The sequence below is a fragment of the Nannobrachium achirus genome, assembly GCF_963921795.1.
Source record: "Nannobrachium achirus genome assembly, chromosome: 3".
NCBI classification, from domain to species: domain Eukaryota; kingdom Metazoa; phylum Chordata; class Actinopteri; order Myctophiformes; family Myctophidae; genus Nannobrachium; species Nannobrachium achirus.
In genome coordinates this window covers 57,563,113-57,581,670 of record NC_137812.1, presented here as the reverse complement: position 1 = coordinate 57,581,670, position 18,558 = coordinate 57,563,113, and the positions used below count along the sequence as shown (strand labels likewise).

Genomic DNA, 18,558 nt, shown 5'->3' with positions numbered 1-18,558 from the left:
AGTGGTTCTCTCCACCATCTCTCTCTCTCTCTCTGTCTCTCTGTGTCTCTCTCTCTCTCTCTCTCTCTCTCAGTCATTGTATGTTCGTATATATAAAATCTAAAGTATAAAGTCGTCTTCTTCTTTTTTCCAGGGCTCAAAGGATGGCAATGTCTGTCCATCCAATAATTTGTCCCATACAACATATCTCAAAGACAACTGGCCTGAATTACGTAATAGAAGTTGCTGTGCCACTTCACGCTCCCCAGAGGATGAAGCCTACTGATTTATGTGACTTCATGTCCTTTCCTCTAGTGACACCCTTAGGCCATAGTTTCAATTTGCACACAAGATATCCCAAAATCTAATAGGCAGAATGCCATGGAACTTGCTGAGCACATTCATATTCCCTGGAGAATGAACCATAATCATTTGATTGACCCCATGACGGTGCCTCTAGCACCACCCTCAGGCCAAAATGTCAACTTTGTAGACAAGATCTCTCATAATGTAACAGGCAGATTGTAGGATCAACACTACTGGTTTTGGCTTGCATGGCCTTTACTTTAGTTTATTCTATACTCTAAGTTAATGATAATGTCTCTTCAGCTCCCTGACCGCATCTCTGTCTGCAATCAGTAAATGGATGAGTAATAATATTCAAAAATGTAATGAGGAAATCTCAATTGGTCCTAAGGCTAAACGGGATGAGCCCTTTAAAAGTCTTGGCAAGCTGACTCCCTTGATGAAACCAGGAGCATAACATGCAGTAGGTGTTATTTTAGACTCTGATTACAGTTTTATGTCCCATATACTGTAAATAAAGTGACAATTAAATTAAAATTAATTAAAATGACAATTACTAAGTCAGCAAGATGCTGAAAAAGTAATTCATGCTTTTAATTCAAGTCAGTTAGACTACTGCAATGCACTTTTCTACAAGTCTTTAAAAAACAAAGTCCATTGAAAGGTTGCCGCTTATTCAGAATTCTGCTGCTAACAAAAATGAAAAGTAAAACCAACATCACTCCAGTCTTAGCTATACTACACTACACTGGCTCCCTGTGTCTTCCAGAATCGATTTAAAGTCCTTCTGATTGTTTATAAAGCTCTCAATTGGTTAGGGTCGGCTTACATCACAGACTCCCTGTCGTTTTATGTTCCTTCACAAGCACTTGGATCCTCTGCTGCAGGCTTGATATGCATAACCCTACCTAAAAGAAAACGAGGGATGCAGATGATTTATATAACATTTAGTTTTAACTGCCATTTTATTTCATTTAATTTTATTTTGCTTTCTAGATTGTTTATGATGCTTTAATAATTATTGGAGCTGTTTTCTTTTAAAGTTTTTCTTGTTTTCATCTTGCAAAACACTTTTTCTTTTTGGAGCTGTGTGGAACACAAGCTCCCCTATACGTGGCCGTGTGTGTAGGTATGTGGGTATGTGGGTGGGTGGGTGGGTCTGTGGGTCTGTATGTAGCCTGTATGTAGTAACCCTGGGTGACCAGAGAGGTGCTGTTGAGTCTAGCCTGCCCTGAGAATCAACTGCAATACACACACACACACACACACACACACACACACACACACACACACACACACACACACACACACACACAGCTCCACTTCGAACAGAGGTTCGATTTTTCTTGTTTGTTTCCTTTCAATCTACACTTTCTGTTTTTGAAATCTCTTTAATGTAAAGAACCATAACCGTTGTGTACCATTTGTCAGAGTACAAGCTTTACCCGCGTTGTTAGAGTACCCAGTACAGTACCCATTACACAGTACTAATAACGATAACGATATTACAATCAATGATGTATAAATGGGTGCCGTCATTCAGGAATGATGCAGGCATGGCATGAACGTGTCGGAGAGTACCCATTATACTGCACACTACCATACGATTTTGGCTAAGACACACTCCCAACCACACACACACACACACAGATGCAAAATACAGTAGGCCTATTACTCAAACATGCCAGTGGGGACTGGAGCTTAGTCAGTATATCCAGGTACAGATGGTACCACATGTCAATTTGGATAACTTTTGGACACTTTCTGATAAATCCCCCATGGGCAGAAAGTACAACACATATAAACAAAAAGACCACCACACTATGTTGCTGACTAATGAGATCTTAGATGCACTGATGAACTGAATCAGATAGGAAGTAAACAAAATCTAGAAAGCTATGGAAATTATGAACCATTTATTTATTCATTCCGTAGGCCAGTTCTTGATAACCAAACTTAAAACGACGATCAAAAGTATGGCAAACTAATCTAGTGCCATATTCATCCTACTGTAGGAAAGCACTGAAATTAAAAATCAAACAACAACACTTTTATCTAAGGGAACATTTGTGTACAGCCTAACCACAAGTGACGACAAACATAATGTAATATTACATATTTTCCCCTGTAGGGCTGGAAATGCAACAGAGAGAAAAAAGAAGAACTGGCCATCCAACTTATTCAAATGATGAGGTAAACAAGAACAGTTCAAGAAACCTGTTTTTGTTTAAGCATTGTGGTGAACCACAGCTCTTGGCCAAGGTACGAACTGTCAGATCAAAGCCACTGTACTCTGGCTTAACCACATGAACCCATAGTGTCCCTACTCTGGGGGAAGAAATAGCAGATGTACAAACTCCCAACGCGTCACAAGACAACACAATGTTATGTGAGCTTGTATAAATCTGCTATTTTTGGCAAAGAGATTTAAAAAAAGGACCATAGGGCCCTGGGGGACTCCGGTCAACAAGTATAAAGGTTATAGAACCCCAGGACAAATGTAATCCTTCCTCCAAAACTACAAAAATAGGAGGGTTGAACTGTGAGCAAGCATTTAAAAACAAATGGAGAAAATCTGCAGAATAGATTAGGTGCTCAGAGTTGTAATTCACTGCTAATAAATATTTGATGAGGACAGAGAATCATGTTCCAGCATCGTAGTACGATAATGTTTGGGCTGTAGTAGTGATGGATACCCACAGCAGGGCTCAGGGAAAGACACCAAGAGAAAACAGACAGATAGATAAACACACGCATCTGGGAACAGACACACACAAACACACTCGCACCGAACGGGAGGCGGAGGCACAGTGACTCCTAATCCTAGGGCCTTCTAGCACAGTCAACAAATGCTCCTTCACTGCATTTTAATCCTTTTGAGTTCAACAAAGCATGCATCACTCTGAGGCCAGTCAGAGGTGGTCTCGAGGGTGTGTCTAAGCTGGCAGCGGGCCAGGATGGCATGAAAGCAGCATAAAAAGAAAAAGGATGAGTGAAGACCGAGAGGGAGGGAGGGAGAGAGAAAGAGGAGTGGGATACTGCGTACCTCAGTGAGAGCTCCTCCATTTGTTCCGACTGCTGATGCTGATGTTGCTCCGGACCGACTGGGCCCGGCCGAGCCAGGGGCTGGATTTGAGGTGCTGCCCAGAGGGGGATGCCCCTGGCCTGGGCCCGCCAGTCGGATGTGGTCGCACTGCGCTCTGATTCGGTCGAGGAGCTGGGTGAGCTCCATCCCTGTGCCATCGTCCTCCACAACTTCCTCCCCTGTTTCTATGGCCGTCACTAGCAGAGCATCACCGGAACCGGCCCGCTGCCGCTGCAGAGCCAGAGATGCCTGCACACAGCCAACCAACAGCCACACAGGGATTCAGGGTGGGGAGGGGGGGAAGAGAGAGAGAGAGAGAGAGAGATGGGGATAGAGAGAGAAGAAGAGGAAGAGAGAGTTGAGGGTGGTTAGTGAGAATGATTGATAGTGCGTGCGTGCGTGCGTGCGTGCGTGCATGCGTGCGAGGGTGTGTATGTACAGTATGTGTGTATATGTGTGTGTGTGTGTGTGTGTGTGTGTGTGTGTGTGTGTATGTGTGTGTGTGTGTGTGTGTGTGTGTGTGAGGGCGGCTGGAGAGGCAGAGGGGATGATAAGTATTAGTCAGCAGGACAGAGGAGGAGGGAGGGAAGGAGGGTAGTAGTGTGAGAGAGAAAGAGGGGAATGAGGAGAGTAGGGAAGGAAGGAGTGAAGGTGCAGGGGAAATAGAGTGATGAAGGGAAATGCTGTGCAACTGTAACGAGCGACGGCAGTGAGGTCAAGGCTTGAGAAAACAGCACCCTTCGCACTAATTGGCTAATAAGGAGGAAATGTTCCACGTTGCTTCTCTTCCTTTTACTCCCAGTAAATAAATACACACACGCACGTACACTCACACAAGCAAACCTTTTCTCATCCTCTTTTTCCTTTCAAAAACACACACACACACACACACGCACACGCACGCACACACACACACACACACACACACACACACACACACACACACACACACACACACACACACACACACACACACACACACACACACACACACACACACACACACACACACAGAGACAAGCAAGCTAAATAAAGTCATGGCAGCCATGTCGAAGTTTGCCCAAAGTGATATTAGCCTGGCCATGCCACGCTAGCCATGTATGCACGTACGGTCTACAACAGGGGTCTTCAATGTTTTCGGGGCCAAGGACCCCTTAGCTGAGAGAGAGATAAAGCAGGGCAAGCACTACGTATTGTATAAAATTGTGTTGCAGATGAAACATTTTCATAGATTTCCGAGACAGCTTAGACTTGTTTGACAGCAATATCATCAGTCTAGGACTATAGGTTGTTGGTTTAATGTGTATTTTTAGACATTGAACAACAGGAGCCGTGAATACTTAGTCTGCTTTTCTTTTCACTCTACAACAAACCTCTTTGCCAAGAATAGCAGATCTAAAAGATCTAAAAGAGCTTGTAGTTCGGCTATTCTTGGCTAATGTTCAATACACACAGAATAGGGATACTAGGGTTCAAGTGGTTAGTGTAGAAAAAATAAAGTTCCTATCACACAAAGATTTAGAGGACCCCCTGTAGTAACTCTGAGGACCCCCTAGGGGTCCCGACCCGGACCCCCTGTTGAAGACCCCTGTTCTAAAACAAGAACTAAGAAACGACCTCATATTCCTGCTGCATCTGCTGCAGGTCTGCCAGGGAGTAGTGCAGGTCTTTCTCCAGGGTCATGTTGGTATGTTCTGCTGTCCTCTTGGCCTCTCTCAGCAGCGCTACCTGCTGCTCCAGGCGCCTGGTCTGACGTTCCTCCATCTCACACCTTCATCATCAACAACATCAACGGTGATAGATGAACTCAGTTCTGTAGTTGGGTTTTTAGCTGACCATCAATGAATGAGCACCATGGCACTGCATGATGTGTGGTTTATATCACGCCAGAAGCGCAATGGCGGGGCAGACAGTTGAGTTGTAAGCAGTGTGGTTTTCAAAAAATAAAGTCACAGCATTCATAAGACAAACCTGTTTCTAAACATCGGCGGAATAGATGTAATAATGTAATACTGAAATAACAAACATTTTATCGTTGAATAACATTTTATACCTTTTTCAGCTAATTCTACTTTTTCCATTCACACATAAACCAAAAGTATAATTTGATTGCTATACAATATCAATAATTGATTACTATTATTTCTGCAACATGAAATGTTACATGGTATTCTTGCACCTGGTCTGTTTGGATGATGGTAATGAGGCCAGATGAAACAAGTTTTCAGTTTAGCATTTCCACATCTTCATACTTACATAATATCAGTTGACTAGACAAACATGATGCTTCACATACCAAGCATTGTGACAAAAAAAGGAACAGTAAGTCACAATTAGTCCAATAATAAACCTGATCCACACCCAAAGGATGGTACGCAGTATATATTTAACGCATTTAGACTGGGAACGCATTATTACACGTTATTTAGTGCTTTAAAAATTGAAAAATAGCAGACACATTTTCACAATGTTTTAAAAAATAGCAGATCTACAAGCTCGCAACGCGGCACTTGGTGACGTGCTGTGAGCTTGTAGATCTGCTATTTTTCAATAGTTAAAGCACAAAATAACACGTAATAATGCGTTCCCATGCAGTCTACAGTATATATTACATAGTGGTGCTTCAGACGGATTGAGCCAGCCAGCTGACAAATCAGGTGGAACTATAAATAGACCAGGTGTATTTATTTCCAGCTGCGGAGTGTTGCCCATGCCCTTGAGGGGTTAATGGACCTCTCTGGTAGCAGGGGGTGGAGGGGGGGGGGGGGGTCCACTGTCATTCTGCATCAATACATGAGGGAAAGTGCCGATGCTGCACAAACCTGGGCCAGGGTTTGTATGCAGGTTGCCCCATAGAAGTGGGAAATAGCCTAGTTAGATAACAAAGGTCTGACTGCGCTGGGAAACAGGAAGTGTTTCATTGTTATTCAAGAGGTCAGTTTTATGATGTACAGTACTGTTCAGTATAGTGCGAGGGACAGTTTTAGGACAAGCACGTAAATGGCGTGGAAATAATTTGATTCGAGTTTTAATAAACCTTGTCTAATTCTGCTAAGTAGGGTTTTGCTGCATTGTTTCTGGTGTGACAGACACCACTTTATGCCAGGACCTTCCACAAGGGAACACACATACATACAGTAGTTACGTAAAGATCCTTAATTCAACAAGAATAGCCAATCTCGTGCCTCATCACTAGTGCAAAACATGGGTCATTTAATGGTCTCCTAAGTCCTACAGATACAGGAAATAAAACAATGTTTTGTTTGAGACTCTTGCTTTCTCATTGTCTTTGCTGTAGTTCGCAGTCATCCTGACCCAAATAGACAAGTGACACCACTGACCTGGCCTGGATGGTTGCCGCTCTGGACTTCATATTATCAGACTGCAGTGCCAGCTGTGCATTCTCCATCAGCAGCTTACCAACCTAACACACACAATACAGAGGAAAGAGTAACCCTATTGTATTTTGTCATTGCCAGCAGCTTAAAGATGGCAATGTCCGAGGTTTGTCCGTCCATATGTCTCAGACAGCTGGAACTACAGTCAATATCAGCAATATATTCCAATGCCAAACATGTTGAATGGATCAAAGTAGGCCTACATCATTAAGATAATTATCTACGCGTTCGAGCCTGTGATATTGCCACAATGTCTGTGACTTCATTACATCAAGATAGTAGTCACTCTTTGATTATTATCATAAAATCTATACCTACGGCAATTTTGACATAGATCAGAGGGTTAATAGGCTCCCAAAATTGCTTGAGAAAATCTGATATGAGCAAGTCTGGTTATGAGCGAATGTTTGATTAAGTCATTTAGGTTGTAAATTTGAAACATATGATTAAAATAGACAACCTAGAACTGCAATACAAACGAATGCCAAAAATAAGACAGGAACATTTAATACTTCAAAGTATGAACAACCGGGTTTTGGATGTGCAGTGTAAAAGATATACCGGTAGGGGATGATGACATTGGCAGAGGCATTGTTCAGATGAAGAAAGGATAGCAGAAATGCAAGCCATTCTGAGTTAATTAAAATGATTAGCAGTAGTTATCTGATATTACAGATCCTATCAGGTGAAAGGAAGGCATACTTGTTGCAGCCAGGTCTGGTCAGAACTATGACGCCTGATGATCAATCAGGGAGTGGTTGAAAACCCTCAAGTCAACTCATGTGAGACGCAGTCAATAGACTGCGTTAATGGTCAACTAACAAAGTGACAAGGTTAACAGAGGAATGGCCTTTAAAGTTATAAAGAGGCCCACATTCTTATTGTGTTTAACAATACTTAGGATTTGATTATTTCTGTGTTTGACAGTTGTGGCTGTAGACAAAACAAAATGTAATGATCTACTTCTCTAATCCGTTGTAACATTGTCTAACATTGAGTTCCTACTTAATTCACTGGTTTGAAGAATATTTGTCCCCACATCAGGAAATAAGGTTGTGTAAAATGTTTACCCCATGATAACTTAAAACAGACTACAATGTTTACAAATTGTACAAAGAGGAGACCGAAAAAGGATAGTAAATGATGCATTTATATAGCGCCTTTATCCAAGGCTCTTTACAGAGATTTTGCATTAAATTCAATCACACATTCATACACCGATGGCAGAGGAAACCATGCAAGGCACCAACCTGCTCATCGGGAGAAATTAGGGGTTCAGCGTCTTGCTCAAGGACACTTTGACATTAACTGTGGGGAGCCCGGGATCGACTCTACCCCTGAGCAACTGCCGCCCCAGTGCTCTCAATGACTACAGGGGAGTTTCTCTGATGCACAGTAACCTCGCCTACCAGGCTTTCTGGGGGAAAGACTGGTGTTCGTTCACAACTGGCCGTTTAGAAGAAGCGGCGTCGCTTTGATTTGGTTCCCCCCATTTGTTTCCCCAATCCCTGTTAAAATGCTCGAGTAGCCTAGTGTAGTCTTGCCAGTCGCTACCAGTTGGACTAAAAGATGCATAGGCCTATACCAAAAGATTTTTTCAAATGCAAAACTACTCCGCATCAAGGAGTTTATTAGGTAGGCCATAAAAGTATGTCCTTGAGCGCAGGGGAATTGTTTTGGGTTAAAACTGAATCCAGTTGGATAGTTCTGGAAAATTGTAGTCCTGTTGAGTACTACAACATGACGTGTTGTGGTTTCCCCTCCAAACCGGTTACAACCTCTAAAAGTGAAGTGATCCCAGGCTAGATGCACAGTAACATGTCAATAAAGATCTTTGACTACTGCACAAGTTAGAATCAGCCATGTTCTTCAACTTCTCCAGTGCTTTCAACACCAAACACCACTGGCAGGTGGGCCAAGGCCTGAGGGCCTGGATTACAGACAATCTCACCAGCAGACCATGGTACGTCAGACTGCAGGGCATCCTGTCGATGTGCTGGCAAGCAACACTGGCACTCTCCCCAATAGGAACCATGCTGTCATCGTTCATGTTCACCCTCTTTACTTCAACCTTCAACTCAAGAGCAGGATGCGTACCGGTACCTACAAAAGTTCTCAGATGACTTTGTCAGCTGCATAGTGGATGACAATGAGGAAGAGTGCAGAGCCCTAGTGGAGCTGGTGGGGACTACTGGTGGATCAAGACACCATGTGAGGGGAGGAGGTGTAGTACCCATGCACAATAAACTGGATAAACTGACAACACTGACAACCCAGATGATTTTCTTTGTGCTAGGGACCCCTGGAAGAAAAGATTTGTGTAAAAAAAAAAACACTTTCAAGATGTTTCAATAATGTTCAAAGAGAGCAGATGCACAGGCTGGAGCTTGTGAGTGCTATTGAATATCCAACATAATAACATATCGTCGTCGTCGGGTAGAAACCTTGTATCTCCAAGTTTCAAATGTGTATGTTCTTTCGCAAAGTAAAGCCCTGCTTCATCGTACAAGGCCGTCGCACAAAAGTAGTGAAAACAGCAGATCTACAAGCAGGGCGAGGCGTTGTGTGTGCTTGTAGATCGGCTGTTTTCACTAGTTTAAATCATTTTTAAAATGAAAAATGCAAAACAAACAGTTTTGGACATCCACAACGATGATATATTAAAATGATTGTGATATGATATGTGATTGTGGTATTAACAAATATTGCTGGGGATGCCTGGAAGCCCCTCAAGGACATCTGGGGGTCCCCGGACCCCACTTTGAGAACCACTGCTCTACAGTAAGGCAGTGGTTCTCAAACTTTTCAGAAACCCCCCACCCTGACAAGCACTTGAAATTGTAGAAGTTGAGGCTTTACTGTACATTCTTTGACTCGATTCCACAGATAAAATTTGTGAAAACAGCTTATCTACAAGCTCACACATTGCGAGGCATTGTGAGCATACCGGGTAGATCGTATATTATAAGTTATTTCTCCTTCTTACGTAATATTTGACAATTTGGCCAATGTTTGAACATTTATATAGTACAGTATAGTTTGTTTTTTGTCTTATTTAATTATTTTATTTTATTTATATTATTTTTAGAGGTATTAAAAGATCTTAAAAGTCCTTAAACTGTTACTTCAAAAATGTGCAGATAACCTGTTTACACTTACTGTGTGCTATGTTGGTTTGGTTTGTTTGCTGTTGAGTGATAAAACAATGTTGCACATTAAGCAAATCATCTTATCACCCCCCCAAAAATCATTTGATTACCCTCCTGGGGGTCCCGGCCCACAGTTTGGGAACCACTGCAGTAAGGGATAGAGGAAGTTGTTCTTCCCGAGTAGGCTCAGATACTTCAGTGTGTACAACAACAGGCTGTTGGTCTGTTGTTAGCCAGTGGAGGATGAGGAGGAAGTGGGATGCTATCCTGGAGAACCCCTCCCATCCCCTCTAGGATATGCCAGAGAAGATTAGGAGCACATTCAGCCACAGAATCATCCCTCCTCGGCAAACCACAAAGCACCATGGCCAGTTAGTTCCTTTGTGCAAGTAGTCAGAACTAGTGCTGTCACGATTATGACATTTTACATGACGATTAACTGTCACTCAAATAATTGCGATTAACGATTTAATTGTGTTTTTGTCGTTGATAATTACATTTCTGTTTGGCTTGTAGACTTTGACACATAACCCAAATATACAAAAGAATGAAGGACATATCTTTTTAGTTTACACTAAAAAGAACAGCGATGCGGCGCGTTGTGAGCTTGTAGATCGACTATTTCCACTATTTTTTAAATGTTTGAACATATATAAACATTTTTCAACATGTAAACGATTATGACGATTATCACAAAATAATTGCGATTATGTCAAGAAATTGCGATTACGCACAACCAAGCTTGACCCCCATATGAGAATTTGCACTGTCTGCTACTGACTTCTGACTACTGACTCCTGCATGTTGAAATCTCGCTCTTTCGATGTGTCATTCTTTCGACAACCAGCGTCGGCTGGTTAGCTACTCACCCGCGTCACGGTTACTGAGGTCAGGGTTAGGGTTTGGGTTAGGTTTAGGTTTAGGCATAGAGGATAACATTCACCCGCGTCGGCAGGTTAGCTTTTCACCAGGTTAACGTTCACCCGCGTCGAAAGAATGGGCCGTCGAACAGATGCTATGTCACAATATCGACACGCTCCCCTCCTGCATAGGCACAAGCGTAATTTGACAGGGTTTTTGGGTTTTAAAAACCCAAGGGCCCCCCCTAGTGGCTGTTTTTCATAGGCCTAAATAAAGATATACGCCCAATCATTGTAGTTTGCGCTTAAATCGCGCAAAGACAACAGACCCCTTTGATCAGGGCCCCCTTGATCCGAAAACCCATGGGGAATAAGGTCTAATTTCGCCACTGTGCATAGGGTTGCTGTCGGGGGGAAACCTTGTATGTCCAAAACCGTTCCCTTTTCTATTGTTATTTTTAAAACGAGTTAAGGTAGTGAAAATTGACAATCGAATCTACAAGCTATTTTCACTACTTTTGTGCAATACTCTTGTATAATGAAGTAGGGCTTTAATTTATCCTTGAGGGGATAGGAGGGGTCACACTTGCACATGAACTGCTAGGAGGATGTACATTGCAAAATTCATGTATTTATTATTATTTGAGTAAATTGTACATTATTTTCACAAATGTATTTTATTATTTCATTATTTTTAATTTAATTGAACATTTAACTTTTTTAAATATTCTTTTTTTTATGTTTTTTTTACTCACCACATTGCTATGACGCCTGAATTTCCCTCTGGGGATCAATTACACATCTTATTTTTCTCTGAGTTAACGCGTCGATAAAGATCTTTGAAAGATTGGTCCTGCAGCACCTCAAGCTGCTGGCGAGTGACTCCCTGGACCCCTACTGACCCCTGCAGTTTGCTTATCAAGGAAAACATATGTTGCTACTGTATGACACCTGAATTTCCCACTGGGGCTCAATACAATTTTCATTGGTTAGGTATGACATTTGTATTTGATGTCATCAATTTGGTGGGGGAAATAAATTGCTTCATTTTGTAAAGATCATTCTGTTTGTTATTTTGCTAGTGTCCACTCTGTACCGTTATATTTCAGCCCCTTTGATTTCCCAGTGTTTATACGATGCATAGATTGCCCAGATTTCCTGTTATCGAGAATTAGTAAATATAAACAAACACCAGAATTGCTCGATTCTCATAATGATGCTTTTCTGTCTGTTTGCAATCACCCACTGCTGAATTACAAACACCAGTTCCTGCTGTCTGCAAACCAAGAGCTGATGTAATGGAACACAGAATAAGGATAATAACAAAGTGGTAATGACCACGTCTGCTCCACAAGTGTTGTCCAAACTCCTCCCAACTCCTCCTCAGTTATTTTACAAAGAATAAAACAGAATGAATGCTATACAGCAGCAGAATGTTTATTAAGACGCGCACAGGACTTATACATATAATAGGCTTATAGTTAAAGTCAAGGGATGCTATTCTCACCTGGGCACGGAGTTCCTCCACAACTCTTTCCTGCTGGGTCCAGTCCTGGGAATGTGGCATGTTCCGCTTTCCCCACTCTGATATCTGTCCTTCCAGAACGCGGTTGGCCTCTTGCATCCGGTTCACCTGCTCCAGAAAGCCCCTAAGACGAGCATTGAGACCCCTCATGGTACAACGACAGTCTTCCATCAACTCCATTGGAAACCTGAGACTGCGGCCACACAAAACAATATACTCACATGACTACTTAGACTTAAGCTTTCCCTTTGCAGTGAAATGAAACAGCACATAGTGATACTCAAGCATCCCCCCCCCCCCACACACACACACACACACAGTACATACATAAACATGCAGCGGACAAACTTATATGTTTCATCCAGTGGCTTAAACAGCGACTTTAAAATTACAGCTTTCACAGGCTGCACCCTGACAACTATATGTACATGTATCACAAGATAACAGTCCTAGAGGCGTTTACTGGGTAAATGTTTACCCAGTCATGCTCACCTGCGAGCCAACGTGGCTGTCTCTCCCCCAGTCTAGCGTGCAGTGTGGTATCTGTGGGCAGTGGGAAGCCAGCAAAAGTGCCCCAGCCTGTCCAACTGCTCACTGTGAGCCGGCCTGTCCAACTGGTCACTGGGAGCCGGTCCTCCACCACTGCTCCAGCCACATTCCTCTAAAAGCCAACCTGATGGACGCTTCCCTAGTGTCCCAACTCATGGGAACGATCCTGGGACGGGCCACAGAGGAAGGATCGGGCCACTGTTAACTTGCTTTTACTTTCTATCAGTAGCCTGTCATGGCTGTCAGCATTCAGCCACGACAGGGACTTTCATCCTCAGCGGCAGCCCTTTGGCAGTGGGAAGAGAAGTGGGGTAAAACGCTGGACACAGTGCTTACATCACATGCAGTCGGACACCCTTTGTACTCACTGATCCAGGATTACTGAGTTGCTTTCAAACAGACAGCAACACCAGCTGTGGAGAGAATGCAAGGGGACAAGCAGCAACAGTACCCTGTGTGTGTGTGTGTGTGTGTGTGTGTGTGTGTGTGTGTGTGTGTGTGTGTGTGTGTGTGTGTGTGTGTGTGCGACTGTGCGTGTGCGTGTGTGTGTGTGTGCGAGTGTGCGTGTGTGTGTGCGTGTGTGCAAGTGTGTGTGAACTGTTTACAAAGGAGCTAACATTTATTATTAAATTATAAAACAAATTTGTCCATATTAAACAAATGCCAAGTGCTGAAACTTGAACTTCATGCAGAGTTACCTATTACTTAATGACCGTCTTGGCCTGTTTGAGAACATAACACTGTCTGGGACAAGGGTATCATTTTCCAAATATCTTACTAAATGTATCCACCTCTCTGGTTTATGACTGCTGGTTTGCTGTAGTGATTTATAGTTGATTGTTTGAACAATAATAACTTATAGCATTGCTATAAGTGCACAAGGCACTTCAAGTATCACATGACCATCACTTACTACAAAATATGACGTCAATGCAGACAACAACAATCTGTAATTATGAGATGTCATGACTGAATGTTTGTTTAGAGCTGGGGCGTGGCATTCAAATAAACCAGAGAATAATTTAAACCCACATTCTGCTTTAAATCATATTCATAAACGTAAGAAACTAAAACAAAAAACACCTTGAGTCCTTGACAGAAGGCACGAAAGTCAATACATATCAGGGTTTCAGTCAATACACCTATAGGCTATAAAGAAAAACATATAAAACGTTCACCAGGGATTTACCTAATTATTGGACGACTTCCTCACTAAGTGAACTTCTGTACTAAGCATCCTTAAATTGTAGGATCTGAGGATTATCGATGTATGGGCAACTAAGCTGCACTTGATTCTGTTACATTGTTGCGTCCCTCTGAGATTCAACAGGAGAATAGAGTGGATAAGCAAAGGTTTTACTGACAGATTGTCATGCTTGTGAGTTACTAAGCCTATAGACAGTAACAGTAGACTTATGATGCCCATCATCAGACAGTAGAGGGGGTTTGAGTGGTACAAGATTGGGCAAAACCGACTGTGCCCAGCAAGTCAGGCACAACGTGTACATAACCCATGCCAAATGAAAAACACATTCGGAAAAACAAGTTGAGGGGACCACACAGGCCTGTCAGGGCACTTACCGTCATGGTTATTCCCACACACCCATTCAGAACAGTGCCCCCACCTATGGGGTGCTGCTGATGATTAAATAGCAGTTGCCGTTAAAATCCGGGAACAATACACACCTGGGCGTTGCAGCCAGCTCTGTTAGCAGTTTGGGACTGATGATTTCTGCTGAGAATGCAACCCAGCCAGTTTCTAATCTTGTATATGTTGCTCCCACACGCTCCAAGAAATCCTCCGTCGCACGACAGCGTTGCGTCAGAGAATTAAATGTGGGGTCTTAAGGCAACAAAAGGTAGTGACTAGTTGACTGGAATCACGAAGGAGGGGGGGAACACGATAAGATCGGTTAGATAACATACTGTGAAGATGGTCAGGGGGTTAAAGTATAATCCAATTTTCAGTCGGAATTGAATTTAAAAAAATCATTTTTCCTTCAATTGCCTGATTTTCGACTGAAAATTGGATTATGCTTTAACCCCCTGACCGAAGATAATGTTAAACGTTGTTCTCTGAGATAAATCACTTTCTAAGTGGATCAATATCCTGATAGGTGTCAGAGTCAGTGGATGGAAACCAAAACAAGCCAACCTCAGATTACACGTTTAGCGCTATCATAACAGTTCTCAGTGGTACTACGTAGACCGCTTGTACCTGACCTCTGCATTCCTTTGCATGTGGTCTTAGTCTACTATAGTCTATACTTAGCCGGGCACCGGTGTTGCACACCGGTAATGGCAGATCTACATGCTCACAATGTGTCATGGTGAGACGCATTGTGAGCTTGTAGATTTGCTATTTTCGGTATACCGTATAAATCACCCTTAAGGGTGGTCGTTAAGGAGCTCCTTGATCATTCCTCACATGATCCCTCTTAGCTCATTTTCCATGTGAGGAATTTCCAACTGGAAATAAACAAAACAGACTTAAAGCACAATGTAGCATTTATGGCAAAAAGAAAGAAAATATAAATACCCCTTTGTCTGTGCATGATATCACTATGCATGCAACTTAAATCTTGATTTGTAAGGCATTATCGTCTAAATCCAAAACAGTTAATGGATTACTATGATATAAACTCTTTACTTATGTTTAGCTACAGCATCTGGTACATGCATTCAGTTACATTACACAATCATCGCTTAAGACCGTGACAGAACTTTAAGTTGTTTCAGGTGAATTGTCAGTCAGGATTAGAACAGTGAAGGCCTTGAAACTTAAGTGTACAGAAACACTTTAAAATGTAAGTTTTCTATAATCCAGTGTGACTGAACCTCTGACAGGTAATCATATACAGTAGATGAAAAGGCAGTTAATCTGCCTTTTCATCAATACAAACAGTATAGATGAACTCATATGTATGCTAACCCAGCTTTTCTCTTAGATGGCATACCAAACTAATCAGTCACACCTGAAACATACTGTAGTAAATGTTAGATACAGAATTCTGTCAATATACTCTGCGAATGGTCTATTTGTAAACAATGTTGAATGAACAGGATTGTACTCATGCCATGATCCTGATGGATCCTTCTTCACTGCCCATGCTAAAGAGAAAAAGAAAAAAAAATAGTATGTTGTAATGTAGTGCCTATCTTTGACATTTGACATAGAGCTGTCTGTTACAGGTTGTGTACATCAAGCATGGTAGAGATGTACACAATTAAAAGTAATTATTTCCCTCCATTAATATGGTATCGTAAATGGACTGCCATGCAAGGCACCAACCTGCTCGTCGGGAGCAGTTAGATCATAATATTATAGTATTAACATGATAAGAACTAAACAGCTGAACACAGGAACAGCATCCACTATGAAGACACAGACATAATGCATGATTGAACCCATTTACTTTATGGTTTCAAATCATATCTCTATTAATTGTTGTGGTCATCTTAATTGTCTGTAAATACATTTATACAGTTATTTATTCATGTTTAAATACACTGTTTAATACATTTAATGATTGTAATAAATGTAATGATGATATTTCTATTATACAGTAGACGACACTTCTAAAAAATATATTATTTATTATAATAATAGTTTTACTAATAATATCATTATTATTAGTAGTATTACTACAATTATTATTATTGTTGTTTTTAAAAAGTAAATAGGAGATCTTGTGAGCTTGTTGATTTTTTGCTATTTTTGAAATTGGGTTTAAGTTGTTAAAGCATAATGTGAATAAGACAAGTCTACAGTAAAAGCCCTACTAGTGACCTCTAGAGGTCATGCTGCTACTTACTGTGTGGGCCTAAACATATAAAAATAGGACATTTTGGCCTGAGGGGCAGGGCTGGCCAGAGGCCTAAGCGAAGTAAGCAGTGGATGGCATAGCATAGAGCTCTAAGCATACTGGAGGGCCCCCAAGCAAGCAAGGAATGGGTAATAAATAATCATTTGAATGTACAGTACCTGCACGGTTACCTTACTGCATTGATATGTAATGTGCAATAGAGTGTACTGTATATAAAGTGTTTTTTGAATGGAACATTGAGGAATTAAAGGCTACCTTGAACTACCGTGACTGCATGCACAATAGTGCCCATATAAGCTATATTTTAATCTGGTGGCTGGCACCATGGAGAGACATGAAACCGGAATAGTGGGCACATGAGAACTCTGGGGGCACCATTTAAAAATATTTATGTATAAATTTTATATTTTATTTTATATTTACACTTATTTTATAAATGGGGGGCAAAATAAATACACAATTCAAGGCCTAATATTTCTACAAGATACAAATTGATACAAACCTGTGGATGGATATCCAGTCATTTAGTGCATAAACAAGAAGTTGAAGGGCGTATATTTTACATTATTTCAGACAATTTTCCAAAGCATACATTTATTATTATTATTATTATTATTATTATTTTACATTGTATAAGAAATTGCCAATTTAACATTGGGGTGAGCACAATGTTTAGGTTCCCACTCCGCCTGTATTCATCGACAAGCATATAGCCATTCTTAGAGCCCAACCCCCACCATTAACAGGGCTAAAAACATTTAACGATTATACATGTGGAAGAAAATATATATACCCTCTAGAGAAGAGGTGTATAGTGCAAATACAGGGATCCTGGAAAACTATTACGCACAGTCATAATCTGCCTTGACACAAAGCACCTCAGGGTTTGACGGTCTGCTTGTTTCTCACAAAAACAATTACACTAGGCGTGTCACACCGAGCTGTCAGTCACTGCTGTGTGAGGGTAGGATGGGCACATACTTCAAACGGCTAAGCAAGTCATGGCATGGTTGGTATAGTTCCAACCAGGAAGGGTCACCAGGGTGCCTGGTGGTTTGGGCAAGCGTGTATTTCTTCCTCGGGTCAATGTTTGACAAGGAATATCACTGTTCTATATTATTCATTGGTCGTTAACCTAAAGCTGCCTATAGCAACTGCATGAAAGAGAAGAAAATAAAATGTGTATTTTCTACTTTGTCGCATGATGGTGTCATTCACCAAAAATCAAGTATTTCTGGCAAGTGACACCATAATTTGTGATGCCCGACTAGAACTGACATCAGCTGCTGATCCACAGTAACACGCCATCAGCCACTTTTCGATCTCTACTCAACTTGACTTAAAGTTTGTCAATCTGGAGCTGTTTCTGTCATTTTGAAAGCATATCCTCCAGGGTCTGTAATCATTACAGAGATGGGTGTCTATCGGGGGTGGGGGGGGGGGGGGGTGCTCTCCATTCCGAAATGTCTCCATTCCGACAGTGACTTCTTATTGTCAGAGTGGCAACACTTCCATATAGAGGTTAGGGTTAGGGTTAGGGATAGGGTTAGATGTCGGAAAGGAGACATGTCGGAATGGAGACGTGTAACCGTCTAAATGCTGCAATTACTGTACAGTGAATGTAGCTGCTCCTTTTAAGCCATGTTTATTCACCGTGTCCTGAACCCCACAGCATGATGTTACCTGCGCATCACCTCCACACAACCCCTAACCAAATAATACGTGCCAGTCATTCAGAGGCTGAATCATCCTTGATCTGGGAGTGTTAAAATGTTAAGAACAAGAACAAGCTGTTAAGAGCAAGCTGACAATGGCATTGTTAATTGTATGCAATTATGATAAATCAAAGTCATGGGAATTTATTTGGGTATTAATGATTA

The 18,558-nt window shown here is 41.7% G+C and overlaps 1 protein-coding gene across 1 annotated transcript in view; it reads right to left on the bottom strand.

The window, feature by feature from the left end:
• Positions 1–12,452, bottom strand: part of krt222 (keratin 222) — a gene marked incomplete at both ends in the record, with an annotated part of 16,656 nt that extends 4,204 nt beyond the window's left edge. The window contains 5 exons of the mRNA XM_080722686.1: positions 3,332–3,619; positions 4,988–5,141; positions 6,712–6,794; positions 8,720–8,839; positions 12,285–12,452. Coding sequence (XP_080578812.1) covers positions 3,332–3,619; positions 4,988–5,141; positions 6,712–6,794; positions 8,720–8,839; positions 12,285–12,452 — 813 coding nt within the window. The remainder of the gene's footprint in view (positions 1–3,331; positions 3,620–4,987; positions 5,142–6,711; positions 6,795–8,719; positions 8,840–12,284) is intronic.
• Positions 12,453–18,558: the final 6,106 nt, after the last annotated feature.